The sequence below is a fragment of the Teleopsis dalmanni genome, chromosome 2, assembly GCF_002237135.1.
Source record: "Teleopsis dalmanni isolate 2A chromosome 2, ASM223713v2, whole genome shotgun sequence".
NCBI lineage: Eukaryota > Metazoa > Arthropoda > Insecta > Diptera > Diopsidae > Teleopsis > Teleopsis dalmanni.
The window spans coordinates 154,391,365-154,407,907 of NC_051847.1; the positions used below are offsets into that span (position 1 = coordinate 154,391,365).

The 16,543-nt window shown below is 36.2% G+C and overlaps 1 protein-coding gene across 1 annotated transcript; it reads left to right on the forward strand.

Moving 5' to 3' along the window:
• The first annotated feature begins 7,859 nt into the window (after positions 1-7,859).
• Positions 7,860-13,055, forward strand: LOC119675975. Its single transcript, XM_038087197.1, has 3 exons — positions 7,860-11,376; positions 11,473-12,021; positions 12,091-13,055. Exons 1-3 carry the CDS (start codon positions 7,860-7,862, stop codon positions 13,053-13,055), a joined length of 5,031 nt encoding a protein of 1,676 aa, XP_037943125.1.
• Positions 13,056-16,543: the final 3,488 nt, after the last annotated feature.

Consider the following 16,543-nt stretch of genomic DNA (forward strand, 5'->3'; position numbering starts at 1 on the left):
GTGGATTTATTATAAATCCACCAGCAAAATAAAGTGGGTATTTCGTTTGTATGAGCGTGGCACTTCTTTGTACTATAGATTCTTTGGTTGAAGGTTTTCAGCAAAAATCAGGTGTGCAAATAGATAATTCGCCACCACGGAGCAGAAATACAGCTCATTTGGAGACGCAGCAAGCCTATAAACGTCCAATCATTGCAGTACTTACTGATAATGATGATAGTGATGATGACCTGTTTAATTTTGGTGACGGGCCATCAAAAAAAACATGTTTACAAGATAAAGATAAAAGTTTCGGTGAAGAACTTGTAACGACCCTATTTTTCCCTGAAAAAAAAATAAGGGTTACATAATACCACGCTGCCCTAACGTATTTATGCAAATAATAAAAATAAGCATGAGCAAAAATTGTAAACATGCAAAAACAAAACTTATACAAAAAAAAATGCATCACAACAGCAAGCCGTAAACAGCCAAGAACAATTCTGCACAGAGAAAAAAAAAAAAAAAAACTTAGAAAATAATAAGCATGGGCATAAATGGTAAACATGTAAAAACAATACTTATATGGAAAAAAATGCAAACTTGAGGATAGCGGGATCAAAAGCGTCGACAAGATCGAATAAAAGGGGACAAAAATGTGAATTCGGTCTCTTTTTTGTATATCAACCTCGAGTAGAGTGAACGTTTTTTTATCATCCTAGAGCAGAGTGAACGTTTTTTTTTTAACATCATCTTAGAGCAGAGTGAACGTTTTTTTTTTGAACATCATCCTAAAGCAGAGTGAACGTTTTTTAATATCAGTTGCGGATAACAGTTGCTGGACCATTGCGCGCCCAGGATACCGATCTGGGAGCTTTAAAAGTTGCCAGATAGAGAAATCTCATAGGAGGCTTCAAAAGTACCCTATGGGAAATCTCAGTGGAAGGTATGAACTGGCACGTGGCTTTGGCGGACACCAGAAGAAGCGAGGTACTGAAGAACTGAGCAGCCGAGAAAACGATAAGTGATTGGTAAGAATTTTTAAATACTTTATATATTGGCGTCTTCGACATGTGCGTTGAATAATTATAAATACGTTAATACTTTATATTCCTGCGTCTCCGACTTGTGGTTCGAACAAATGCAAAATACGCTGGGGAATCGTAGTTATATTCCTGCGTCTTCGATCTGTGCTTTGATTAAATTAAATTTTTGAATACTTTATATATTGGCGTCTTCGACATGTGCGTTGAATAATTATAATTACGTTAATACTTTATATTCCTGCGTCTCCGACTTGTGGTTCGAACAAATGCAAAATACGCTGGGGAATCGTAGTTATATTCCTGCGTCTTCGATCTGTGCTTTGACTAAATTAAATTTTAAATACTTTATATATTTGCGTCTTCGACATGTGCGTTGAATAATTATAAATACGTTAATACTTTATATCCCGGCGTCTTCGGAAATTGTTAAGATTTTTTTTTAAGAATTATATTGCTCAAGATAAACTCTCTATATGATAATAAAATAAAGTTTATTGTAAACTCTATTGTATTGAAATAATATCTAGACTTGTATATATAAACCCTATTTTTTATTTATGAAAATTGTTAAGATATTTTTTTTTAAGAATTATATTGCTCAAGATAAAATCTCTTTATATGATAATAAAATAAAGTTTATTGTAAACTCTATTGTATTGAACTAATATCTAGACTTGTATATATAAACTCTATTTGTTATTTATGAAGATTGTTAAGATATTTTTTAAGAATTATATTGCTCAAGATAAAATCTCTTTATATGATAATAAAATAAAGTTTATTGTAAACTCAATTTTATTGAAATAATATCTAGACTTGTATATATAAATTCTATTTTTTTCTATTTATGAAAATTGTTAAGATATTTTTGTTAAGAATTATATTGCTCAAGATAAAATCTCTATATCGTAATAAAAATAAAATTTATTGTAAACTCTAGTATACTGGAATAATATATGTAATACCAATAAAGAAGAAGTAGATATAAAAGTACTGTGGTTTTGAATAAAACAGAGGCTAGGGATGGGTGAATCAGACGAAATTACGCGGGGAATCGGAGTCGAGTCCAAAACTACAAATTGTCTTGTAAGTACCCTGGACACCGTTGAACTATCCCAGCTATAGACTGCCCCACGTAAAGGGGTTCATTACAAGTGGCGCCCGAGCAGGGACACTCGACTTAAGAACACGATTCGAGAGCTGATCTACGGTATAGCAACTAGTGCAGCTGACCGAGCAGTGATTCTAGACACTAGATTAGAGGATACGATATAAGTGGCGAGATACATTGGGTCAATCAAATTAACCGTTCGGTACAGAGTAGCACATTAGCAACATGAAACGTACATGGATAAGGAATGTGCGGAAAGAGGACTTAATTACATATTTGGAGGAATTTGGCTTGGAGGTAACGGGGACCGTCGAAGACTTACGTCGTCGTCTGTCTAATTATGTGGCCCACACAGATCATAAACCAGATGAGCACATAAGGTTGAGTGAGATGGAGGCTAAACATAGTAAAACATCTACTGAAGAGTTAAATACGGATAGCGGAGACCAGGAACCTGTGGGACAAATGTGTGGCCCCCAACTAGAAATACCTACGAAGCCAAAGACTCCAGTGGAACCGCCTCTGGCAGAACCACCAATGCGGGATGCACTTACTCTCTCAGTCCCGTATACGCCGCATAGGAATACGCAGGCAGCAGTCATTGACCAGGTTACTAAATGGTCGGTCCGGTTTGACGACAATCAAGATCCGCTAGCATTCGTGGAACGAGTCGAGGAATTAGCGGAAGTATACGATATCCCAAAAGATATGCTGGCTAGAAGTATGCCCGAACTATTAAAAGGACAGGCTCTGGAGTGGTTTCGTCATAATAAGAAAGAGTGGAGGTACTGGCACTTGTTCAAACATGACTTTTTAAGCTTCTTCCTACCGCACCGATATTTCGAACGTTTAGAAGATGATTTGCGAGCCCGGTTGCAACGAGCGGGTGAACCATTTCGAAGGTATGTTCTTCAAATGCAAAAACTAATGCGACACTTGAGGATGACTGAGCAGGAGAAATTGGAACGACTATATCGTAACTGTGGAACTGAGTATCAGAGATATTTAAAACGACGAGACTTTAGTTCATTGGACGAACTCATCACGCTTGCAAACGATTATAAAACATTAACAACGAGGAGCGCGGAAGAGAGGAAGGACGAGCAAGGATCTCAGAATCCGGCAATGCAGAAAATCCTTAATCAAGAAATTGATGAACTCCTCGAAAAGGGTTATATAGAACGCTCCACCAGCGCATACAGTTCCCCGGTGGTGCTCGTGAAGAAGAAGGACGACAGTTGGCGTTTGTGCGTAGATTATCGGCAGATAAATGCACGATCCATTCCAGATGCCTACCCAATACCACGAATCCAGCATATTCTAGACCAACTGCGGGATGCGAAATACATTAGCAGCCTAGACTTAAAAAGTGGGTATTGGCAAATCCCGATGGCTGAGAATAGTAAGGTATATATGGCTTTCACGGTGCCAGGACGAGGACTATACCAACGGCGCGTGATGCCATTTGGACTGCATTCGGCACCAGCAACTTTCCAGAGAGCGTTAGACACCGTAATTGGGCCCGACCTGGAACCATACGCCTTCGCCAACCTAGATGACATCATAGTCATCATAGTTATATGACCAATTTGAAGGAGGTATTCCATCGGCTTAAAAAAGCGAGGTTAAAATTGAATATCAAGAAATGTAAGTTCTTTGCGAAGGAAATCAAGTATCTTGGCCACCTGGTAACACCAAAAGGCATCCATACTGACCCGGATAAGATTGCCGCCATTAAAGATCTCCCGGCGCCGAATCGCACTATAAAAACAATGATCGCACAGAACACAGCAACAGAGCAACGGCGTTGGGACGAGGGTATATCTGAGATAATGTTGGCCATAAACTCCAGTATCTCCGCTTCAAATTAAACCAAACCAATATGTCAAGTAAACAAAAGGTACACACAGAAGCACCAACAAATAGCACAGCAACCAGGAGGCCCATCGACGAAGTTAAGTTCTTAAATACCGCGCCAAAGTGTCGCAGACAAATAGAAACATTAAACTCCGCAAAGCCACGCAGCCAGCTATTGCCAGAAGCATAGGAACCATTCGATCAGAAGAACAAAATAGAATACGCAAGGAAAATTACAGTAGCACCCCCAAAAAACAGTCGACCAACGCTACGTCAGAAGGCAATAATCAAATACAAAAAACCAACACCTCGTGAGCGACCTATAGATAAACCCCTATTATACTACCCCTAAGGTACTACCAAGTGACCGTGTAGAAAAGGGGAAAGCAGACGGGTAGCGAACAAAAACGAGTAACCTGCATAAGGCAGATACAAACATCGAAACAACCGGTAACGTACCCGACAAATTACTTGAGCATTGAAAGTTTGTGCAGCCTTGGCTTCTTGTGGATAAACACGATTAGTCACGCTTCTAATTTGACAGGCACGAGTTCTAAGCCTGGCGCTTGCAGTCCAAACGAATTATATACGGACTATAAACTAATTAAATAAAATTCGATTATTCCCAAAGACTACTGATGAAGAGTACTTGGCAATACTCGAAACAGCGTTGTATGGTCAGCCAAACTTCAATAAAATTAAAAATAAATTTTTGTGTTTGAATTTTTGAGCATTGAAAGTTTGTGCAGCCTTGGCTTCTTGTGGATAAACACGATTAGTCATCGCTTCTAATTTGACAGGCACGAGTTCTAAGCCTGGCACTTGCAGTCCAAACAAATTATATACGGACTACAAACTAATTAAATAAAATTCGATTATTGCCAAAGACCACTGATGAAGAGTACTTGGCAATACTCGAAACAGCGTTGTATGGTCAGCCAAACTTCAATAAAATTAAAAATAAATTTTTGTGTTTGTCCTTTATTTCTTTCTTTGTTATTCGAAAACCCTTCTAATTATTTAATATGTGTATTAAATGCCAATAATTAATAATCTTGCATTTATGAAGTGGTAATATAATATTTTTTTATTTTTTTCTCGGCCGGTACACGGGATGTCGATAATTTTTTTTTATTGACTGATTTCTTTTATTTATATATATATATAAAAAAATCAATTTGGAAAGTTTAAATACTCATAATTCGCTTAACGCATTATGAGAAACATAGTGGAATTTTTCGTTTAAATAGAAAAAAAAAAAAAACATAATTTTTTTTTATATATAAAGTTTCAGCTAGATACAACGGCAGCTTTGGTGACGTCATTACAGCTACTGGAGTAAGTATTTTGAACTGATTTATTTATATTTTTTTTTATTGATAAAGGAATTACTTTTGCTCGCTTATTTTGTTGTTATGATAACAATCATATGATCTATACGCGCACCTCATTTTTTTTTGGTACAAGAAACGAACGCCTGACTAAAGTCTTCACCGGGCGTCAGATTGTTTTTTTTTTCCTTTATATAAATAAGTTTTTTTTGATTTTTTTTTATTGGCATTCTTGAATTTTTTTTTCTTTTGATGAAATAACATTTAGTTTTTAATTCATATGTTCAAACAACGAGGAATATAATATAATTATAATTAAAAAATTTGTAAACTAAGAAAGTAAATGAATTGCATTAATATTTTTTATATAATCTAAAGTTTATATGTATATAGACAGTTTTTTTTTTTATTCTTATTGTTGTAAACTTAATTACATGAATATCGTATCATTAATATTTTTTATATAATCTAAAGTTTATATATATATAGACAGTTTTTTTCTTTTTTATTCTTATTGTTGTAAACTTAATTACATGAATATCGTATCATTAATATTTTATATATAATCTAAAGTTTATATGTAAAGAGACAGTTTTTTTTATTATTATTTTTGTAAACTTAATTACATGAATATTGTACCATTGATATTTGTAACAAATCTAAATTTTATATGTAAAACAGTTGAATAGAAAAATAAAGCAACAAGTAACCATAATTGATCTTGCTTCACTGTATGTTTATATAATATAGTTGCAATATATTCAAAGATGATGACATGAGGCATTAAGAAATATTCTAGGATAAAGGGGTGGTACTAAGATTGTGTCACACTTCACTCTTAAGGGCAAAGCTGTATCCCTGCTAGATAACATACATTGAGTTCAATTTTTTTTTGAGAGATCCGCATCTGAAACATTTTTTTTTGTTATCATTGAGCAAGGAAAGCATAAGTAAGAAAATATAACAAAAAGATGTCACAGAGAAGTATTAGAGACCAGGCCTTGCCCGAGGTGTTGCCATCATTTCCTAATTTTGAGGAGATGATGGTAACACATGCTGGTAGAAGCAAAAACATAGACTGGGACATGGAGATAAAAATACTAAAAGCGGCGGAAACAGCGGGCTTGCCCAGGGGAAGATCATGTAGCCTAAACTCCATAAGGCGTGGAAGTTCCCACCGCTGCTGCTGTAATCATCAAGGTTGAGCATCAAGCGCTTCCCATCTTGTATAATGAGAGTTTTTTTCAATTCAAGCAAAAAAAAAATTGAACAATTCGATAAGAAACGTGATTACTTTGCTCGAGTTAATTCTTGTTAGTGTATATAATTTAGTTTTTTTTTTTTTAGTTTTTTTATATTTTTTTATATTAGATTTTAAAAGTGAAATGAGTGAAATAATTATAAGGACAGAAATAGAAACTGAAATAAATAGTTGTTAAGCAGTAAAGAAATTAATAAATGGAGACAAATAATTTGGAAGTGATGTTTAGGTTATAGGATATATTATAGGTGTAATAGAAGTAAATAAATAGATGATGAATTTTAGTTGAAATTAGAAGTAGATTGTTTTCTTAGGAAGTATGGCACGAAATAATTTTTTTGTTGTTGTCTGCAGTGTAGCCTCAGATGTCAAAAACCCCGCCCCAATACCGGCGAGCATACCGTGCTAGCCACCGTGCCATAAGCGGCTTCTGAGGACACTAATCCTTAACAACAGGTAGACACAACACGTCATGAATAAATAAGATCTGTTAATATAGGTATTTAAATAGAGAATAATTGTACACCTTTTAAATATCAAATAGTAAATAAGAAGTTTCCAATAGTGATGGTATATTTATTATTTTATTAATGGAAATATAAAAAGATACAATATGATACTTTTAGGAAATAGATTGCGATTTACTTATAACTTTGGTTGAATAACAGGCAGCCGCCTATCAACATTGTACTAAATGGCAATATTTCAGTAGGATGTTATTCTTGCGGGATTAGTAGGAACCTCGTCAAACGACGAGTAACATCTTATATCTGCAAAGCAAGGCTAACCAATTGGATGTGGAATTTATTTCGTTAGATTCCATTGCACCAATTGTGATATAGCGGGTGGCAACAATGAAAATGATTATAATTGTTAAACCGAAAAGTACAACTGGTCACATGTAAATTATAAATCCATCTGGTCACCCAAAAACTTAAGTGACAGCTAATGTCAAACGTTCGTGTGGATTATTGGCGGAATTTTTAGAGTGGTTTTTTCTAGTTTTGTAGTAGCGTGTTTTTTAATAAAGTGTACAAGCCTTGGCGAACCGCAAGGCAAATTACAAAAAATTATCTCTTTTATTTTTCTTTTTGTAACATTTTGGCGACCGTGACAGGACTTTCTTCCAATTCGCATAATTGGAGTCCGTATCAGCAGGTGCTGATCAGAGTACAAATAGTTTGTTGTTCAATTCGCAACAGACTTTCGAATTTTAATAACATTCAATACAATCGTTTGCATCATCTGAAGGTTAAAATTGTAGCAGCTTCATTATGTCAGACGGAGAGAACGCAGCAACTACACCAAAACCATTAGCAGTAACGTCTCTAAAGCAACAAAGAGCATCGTGCAAGGGAAGCTTAACACGAATTAATAATCAAATTGATTCAACAAAACAATTATCTTACATTGAATTGGAGTGTAGATTGGGATTGGTAAAGTCGTACTATAAGCAATCTACTTACTATCAATTTCAAATTGAGAATTTAGATCCCGCTGATGGTGGACGCAATGATTTAGATGAGTTGTATATCACGGTTAAAACTAAAATAAAGTCTCTTATGGAAGAACGCCGACCAAGAGATGTTGTTAATAACGAACACAGCTTCGTAATGTCACCAACAATTAATAACACTCGTTTACCAGCTTTGAAATTGCCACATTTTGATGGAAATTATATGGATTATAAAAACTTCATACACTCATTTAATAACTTAGTTAATAATGATGCTACTATATCCAAGATCGAAAAATTCAACCATTTGTTGACATGTTTAAGTGGAGAGGCGCTATCAACCGTAAAGGCCTTTCAAGTGTCGGAAGAAAACTACGAGCTAGTTATTGCACGTTTAAATGATCGCTATGATAATGACACGCTCATATTTTTAGAAAATATATCTGCACTCTTTAAGGTTCCTGTGGCTTGTAAATCGGATTCCAAACAGCTCAGAAATATTGTAGATACAATGTCAGCGCTCTATAGTTCACTCAAAACATTGAGTTCTACGACACAAATCATGGACGCAATCATGATCCATCTGTTAATGAACAAAGTGGATCCCGGTACGAAGCAACGTTGGGAGGATCAGCTGTCTTACGAAACGTTGCCTACATGGGAGGGCTGTTGTAAAATGTTAGAAAGAAGATGTCAACAATTGGAAGCACAAGGCAAAAACAATAACCTTCAAGTATCAAATCAATTAGCAAATAAACCAGTCATCAAGGGATCAAAACAATATACAATGCTAACAAGTATAAATAAATTTCAGAAATCCGAATTGGTATGCGTATTTTGTTTGAAGAAAAATCACTCAATTACTACGTGTCAGCGTTTTATTATGTTATCCACTAAAGATAAGAAAGAAAAGGTACGTCAATTGCAATTATGTTATAACTGTCTTAATAAGGGACATAGTGTATCGGAATGCCCATCAAGATACTCGTGTCGGTTTTGTAAGCAGCGACATCATTCCTTGATTCACCAAACTGTTGAGTCACCAGTACAAGTTCCTTTTCTACATTCAGCGGATAATGGTGAACATCAAATTAGTACATTCTCAGCCACATCACATGCCACTTCAGTAAGAAGCGACTCAATTCAAAAGAAAAGTACAGTCATTTTAGCCACAGCTATTATTCTTGTGCAAGATGCTGGTGGTTGCTACCATATATGTAGAGCACTACTGGATTCCTGTTCTCAGGTGAATCTACTCACACATTCATTTGCACAGATGTTAAATTTAAGAAAATCAAAATCCTCAATTGATTTATCTGGTGTTGATGACGCTTGCATAAAATTAAACTTCAAAACTCAAACTACTATACGATCCAGAGTAAGCAATTTTGAAAAATCGGTTGAATTCCTGTTAACAAACAACATCACTGGCTATCAACCTGACGAATCTATCTCCTTAAAGAATATGCCGATGCCGAAAGCCATCGAATTTGCAGATCCTGAATTCAATGTCCCAGGAAAAATCGATGCACTATTGGGAACGGAAGTATTTTTCGCGTTATTGTTATCTGGTCGCACCCAACTCGGTGTTAATCTACCAACACTTCAAGAGACCAAATTGGGGTGGATTGTGAGTGGTAAATGTGAATCATCAAGCATGTCATCTTCAGATTACCGAAGTTTTTGCACAACATTCCAAACATCAAACTCTAATGTTGAACGTCTGTGGAAATTGGAGGATGTTACTACCCAACCTTCGAAATTCACCATTGAGCAACAACAATGTGAAAAGCATTTTGTAGAGAATGTACAGGTAAATGCCGAAAATCGAATAATAGTACGTTTTCCATTTAAAACCAATCCCGATGCTCTCGGTAACTCTAGTGACATAGCGTTGCAGAAATTTTATTGGATGGAACGAAAACTGAATAAAAATCCATCATTGAAAAAGGATTACGCATTGTTTTTAAAGGAATATGAAAATCTAGGTCACATGTCCCGGATTATGTCTCCTGATCTGAGTCGTGCTCACTATTTCATTCCACATCATTACGTGTTGAAACCAACTAGTGAGACCACGAAATTGAGAGTAGTATTTGACGCGTCATGTCGCTCAGCATCACAAGTATCACTAAATGACTTACTGATGGTCGGACCAACAATACAAAACGATTTATTTGTTACACTAATTCGTTTTCGGAACCATCAGTATGGGTTAATGGCAGACATAAACAAAATGTACCGTCAAGTGTTGCTTCATCCAGATGATAGGCGGTTCCAACTAATACTATGGCGAGAAAATGAACACAAACCAATCTCAACGTATATGCTTAACACCGTCACATACGGCACATCAGCGGCTCCACACCTTGCAATACGAAGTCTCCAGTATGCTGCTGAAAATTATCATCAGGCGCATGAACTAGGAAAGGCCGGTATTCTAAACGACTTTTACGTCGACGATATGGTCACCGGAGCGGACGATTTGGCAACATTGGTGCAAATAAAAGAAGAAGTTTCTGAAATATTAAATCACTTTGGGATGGAATTGTGTAAGTGGCATTGTAGTCATTGTAACTTAAATGCAACTTTGGAACGCGACCTTCAGCTGAATGAAGACACAACCAGTGCTCTTGGAGTAAAATGGAGACCAGATACAGATGTATTTATGTTTTCGTTTAAACCTAAAAAATTGGTAAGCGTTACTACTAAAAGATCGATTCTATCATTTACAGCTTCATTTTTCGATCCGTTGGGCCTAATCAATCCAATCATTGTAGTACCAAGAATCATATTACAACAGCTGTGGGTACAAAATATTTCTTGGGATGAAGGCATTCCAGAGATTTTAGCAAGTAAATTTAAGGATTTCATTGATGACTTGCAACATTTACCACTGCTACATATTCCTCGTTTTGTACGAATGTCTAACACAATTGAAGTACAAGTTCACGGCTTCTGTGATGCATCTGAAAAGGCGCACGGTTGCTGCCTATACTTGAGATGTAAGGATTCGTTGGGAACCATATGCGTAAACTTACTTACTTCAAAATCAAGATTGGCTCCTACGAAAACATGTTCGTTGCCACGACTAGAACTCTGTTCAGCTCAATTATTAACGAAATTATGGGCAAAGGTACAACCGCATTTATCGTTTGAAATATCAGAAGTCCATTTCTGGTCCGATTCACAAATCACACTTCATTGGATTCGCTCTGAATCATCAACATTATCCGTTTTCGTTGGCAATCGAGTTGCCGACATCCAAAATTTGTCAACAAATACTACATGGCATCATGTTGATTCAGCAAATAATCCGGCAGACGTCATTTCGCGTGGGTGTTCGGTGCACACATTGCAGTCATCCATATGGTTTCACGGGCCAACATTTCTCCAAAACAACATTAATGAATGACCTCTGCACTCATCAGTGGAATTACAGACCACACATCTTAATTTGGAACGCAAGAAAACGTGTCTGATTATTAAACAAAGGAAACCATCATATATTATCGAACAAATTTATTATTATGGTAATTATCTTAAATGTGTGCGTACATTTGCCTACGTGTTACGTGTCATTCAACCACGATCAAGAAATACTGATGTACTCAAGGCTAGCGAATTAAAAAATGCTCTATATCATATTGTTTGGGCTATTCAACAGCACCATTTTGCTAGAGAAATTACATTGCTGAAAACAAAAAAGCCAATTAAGGGTCAACTAGCAAACTTATGTCCGTTTCTCGAACAGTTTGGGAACTTGTTGTTATTACGCGTTGGTGGCCGTCTGATGAATGCAGATGTATCTTTTGAAGTGAAGCATCCTCTATTATTGCCAAAGGCGGACACATTCGTAGTCTCATTAGCGACACACATACACCGCTCGAATTTTCATGCCGGACCGCGAGCCTTAACAACACTCATTCAACAAGAATTTTGGGTCATAAATTGCAAGTCTTTAGCAACTCAGGTAGTTCGTAACTGTATTCACTGCATCAAATATAAACCGAAATTGTTAGAGCAAGTAATGGGTAATCTTCCTTAAGAACGAGTCACAGAATGCTTGCCGTTTCATGTTACTGGAGTCGATTTTGCCGGACCAATACCCACATATTTAAAGATAAGAGGCAAGCGACCATATAAATCTTATATTGCTGTGTTTGTATGCTTTGGAAGTAAAGCGGTGCATTTGGAGGCTGTAACAGAATTATCTGCAGACGCATTCATATCAGCGTTAAAACGATTCGTTGGTCGTCGAGGTGTGCCTATGAAGATATTTTGCGACAACGCAACAAATTTCGTTGGTGCAGACAACAAGCTCAGAGAGTTCCGCAATTTCTTTAATAAACAATGTACAATTAATACCATCACGTCACATTGCGCAAATTTACGTATTGACTTTTCCTTTATACCGCCAAGGGCACCTCACTTCGGAGGTCTCTGGGAAGCTGCGGTAAAAATTGCAAAATCACACTTGTACAAAACCCTATCAAATGCTCGACTTACATTCGAAGAACTAGCTACGGCTCTCGTCGAGATCGAAGCTGTGATGAATTCCCGTCCACTTACAAGTATATCCACAGATCCTAATGACTTGTCAGTATTAACACCAGGCGAATTGCTAATCGGCAAAAAACTAAAGCACATACCGGAACCAGTGATTACGTCACAGGAAATTTCGTTGCTTGCTCGATGGAAACGAATTACTGCAGTAAAATCTCAATTTTGGCGTCGCTGGCAACATGAATATTTATGCACGTTACAATCACGAAATCGTTGGCAACATTCAACTCGCAATTTAAGGGTCGGTGACTTAGTAATTATTCATGACGATAACCTGCCACCTATGAAATGGCTTCTTGGTCGCATCATTCGCACGGTAACAGGAGCAGATGGCAAGGTCAGAGTGGCAGAAGTTAAGACGCCTGAAACCACACTCACTCGACCCATTGCGAAGCTGGCGTTATTACCAATATTGAATTCAGATGATTCAATGGGGCCGGGATGTTAAACCGAAAAGTACAACTGGTCACCTGTAAATTATAAATCCATCTGGTCACCCAAAAACTTAAGTGACAGCTAATGTCAAACGTTCGTGTGGATTATTGGCGGAATTTTTAGCGTGGTTTTTTCTAGTTTTGTAGTAGCGTGTTTTTTAATAAAGTGTACAAGCCTTGGCGAACCGCAAGGCAAATTACAAAAAATTATCTCTTTTATTTTTCTTTTTGTAACAATAATAGTTCTCCCAATCCACGAAAAGCAATCCGTGCACTTATGAAATGCAAAGAAAAAAATAAAATATTTTAAAAATAATAACAAAACGATAACGATTATCACTTTGTCATGAGCATTGTGCCATTGAAGAAGAACTGTGCAAGCTAAAAGTATACCCAATACATACAATAGTAATCCTGTACACAATAGTGCCTATTATGGATTGTCGATCGCTGATAGACAGTAGAAAAATTTCTACTGCTGATAGAAAAAATCAAATTTTGGTATTATGAATTTCAAACCGATAGAAGTTTTTCTATCAGCGGTAGATAAATTTCTTTACTGCATTTGAGCAGTAGAAGTTTGTCGATCGTATAAAATAAATGCTGTTAAAACTGTTAAATGCTGTTAACATATAAATTTAACATATAAATTTAACATATAAATTTAACATAATTTTAATATTACTAATTTATTAGTTAGTAATAATTCATTTAGATTTAATATAATATATCATTTAATATATCTGATTTCAAGTGTAATGTGTTATATCTATATTGAATATAAGGATTGTTGCATTTTTTTGTTTTGTTATTTATTTATGTGTATTTCTTCAAATATTTTCAACATGCCATCATTTTTCAAATTTCTTAGATATATTATTCAACGAATAATGTATTTATATAAAATTAAATAATAATAACTTCTACATATTATAAAATTAATAAATTTTGTTGTAGGGCAAAATTGATGAGCAATAAAAAGCAGATAGTAAAACTTGTTGCAAATATGGAGAAATATCCAGACATTGCGAAAGGCTTTTGCAACAAGTCACATTCCAGACCACCGTGGGAGAAAATTGCGATAGAGCTTAATAGTTTAATCGCCTAGAAAATATTGAAAACATTTTAGTGAAGGGAGGCAAGAGTATTGTGACCAAAAACTTACTGTAATACAAGAAAAATTACTATTGGCTATCGAAAATGCCAACAAAAGATACAAATATCGGTCCCTTAAGCTTCAACTGCTTAAAAAAATATGGATTTTACTAATTTAATTTAATTTAATTTAATATACATATAATGTATATATAACTACAAATTATAAAAATATTAAAATTAATATAAATATAAATATATGTCGGCAGTGATGCCAAACTAGTATGTTTGGATGTTGTCGCTACTCGCAGGTAGGTGGCGCTTGTGCTTCTCACTCACATATAGAGGGCGCTATCGCGCTGAATAAAGAAATGTGTATGAATAGCTGAATCAGCTGATGGGTGGTAGCACTGAATGAGAAAGGAGGCGTCAGAATTGGTTAATAAGCGAGAACGAACGCATCGCATCATGGCGAGGCGGCGGTTAAGAAATGCAAATGCGACATCAGAAGTGGGATCAGAATCTTTTGAAGGATGGCAGCAAATAATAGCTCGTCAAAATCAAAGTTTGGAAGCAATTGCGCATGCGTTACTCGGTCGGAATAGCGAAATACATTTACCTGAATTTGACCCAGCAACTGAGGGCGCTGATGCTCATGCTTGGGTTGTGATGGCTGATATGGTCGTTGGTGAAAATTCGCTGCAAGGAAGTGCACTATTGTCTGCATTAAGCAGAGCCATGAAAGGGGCAGCGTCAGTGTGGCTATTACAAATATCACACACGGGGCTAACGTGGGCCGAATTTAAAGAATGTTTTAAAACACGGTTTGAAATTTACGAATCAGTAGCCGCTTTTATTTTAAACATGAACAATAAAAGACCAAAAGAAGGTGAATCTATTGCAGCGTATGCACCGACTCTGGCAGCCACTCTGATTTCGCGTTGGAGTGATATGTCGATAGAAAATATTGCTGTGTCTATCGTTTTGGCGCATGTTGCACAATTTGACAATCGTTTGCGTCGATTAGCGCACACGTGTGATGCATACACTTGTAAATCGCTTCAGCAAGAACTAAAAGCAATTTCTATTAAGCGAAAGATGATCGACAGTGCTGGTGACAGTGCGCCTAAACGGCAGAGTTCCAGTTCAGCTGCAATAAAGTGTTTTCGCTGTGGTTCGAGTGGCCATAAAGCTTTCCAGTGTAAATCGTCATCAAGCAATGATAAGGCAGTAACTTGTTATAAGTGTAAACAAGTGGGCCACTATGCTTCTAAATGTAAAAAGAATGAAAGTAAACATATCGAGAAACGGGTGGAAATGTGTGCCGTTGGAATGCCAATGGGGACTCTGATACATGAGGACAAGAAATTCAATTTTTTATACGATTCTGGTGCTGAATGTTCCTTAATGAAGAAGAGTGTAAGCAGTAAATTTAGTGGTAAGAAAATTTTTAATAATGTAAATGTGACCGGCATCGGACAGGCTAGTATAGAATGCACTATGCAAATTGTTTCAGAAATACAATTTAGTAGAGTTAACCGAAGATTGGTTAAAGGCCGAACAAGAAAAAGACATTGACATTGCAAAGATAGTGTCCGATTTTCTCAATCATAAATTACATAGTGACATCGAAAAAACTTATGAGTTTCGATCGGGCATTTTGTATCGTAAGATACAACGTAAGAAAAAGAATCGCTGTTTACCTATTCTTCCCAAAGCGCTTAGGTAGTCCATTGTCAATAACATCCATGAATCGTTGATGCATTTAGGAACTGAAAAAACTCTTGAAAAATTATATGAGTTTTATTGGTTTGAGGGCATGTCTAAGTTTGTTACAAAATTAGTTGGAAATTGTGCAACATGCAAAATTTGTAAATCTAATGCAGGAAAGAGTCAGATAGAACTCCATCCTATTCCAAAACTAGCCATTCCATGGCACACGTTGCACATTGATGCAACAGGTAAACTAAGCGGTAAAAACGATCGAAAAGAATGCATTTTCGTTCACATAGATGCTTTCACAAAATATGTTTTACTGCATCACACCTTTAATATTGATTCAATTAGTAGTATAGAGGCTCTAAGAAAGAGTATTTCACTGTTTGGTGCCCCTAACAGAATAATTGCAGATCAGGGTCGTTGTTTTGCAAGTAAGGAGTTTAAAGATTTTTGCGTTGCACATAACATTAGACTTCATTTAATTGCTACAAGTAGCCCTAGAGCTAACGGACAAGTTGAGCAAATAATGAGTACTCTCAAAAACATACTTACTGCAGTGGAAACCACTGATATTTCCTGGCAAGATGCCTTACCTGAGGTTCAGTTAGCTCTCAACTGCTCAATGAATCGGGTAACTCAAGCGAGCCCCCTTGAAATCTTAATTGGAAAGTCGGCTAGACCTCTGAAT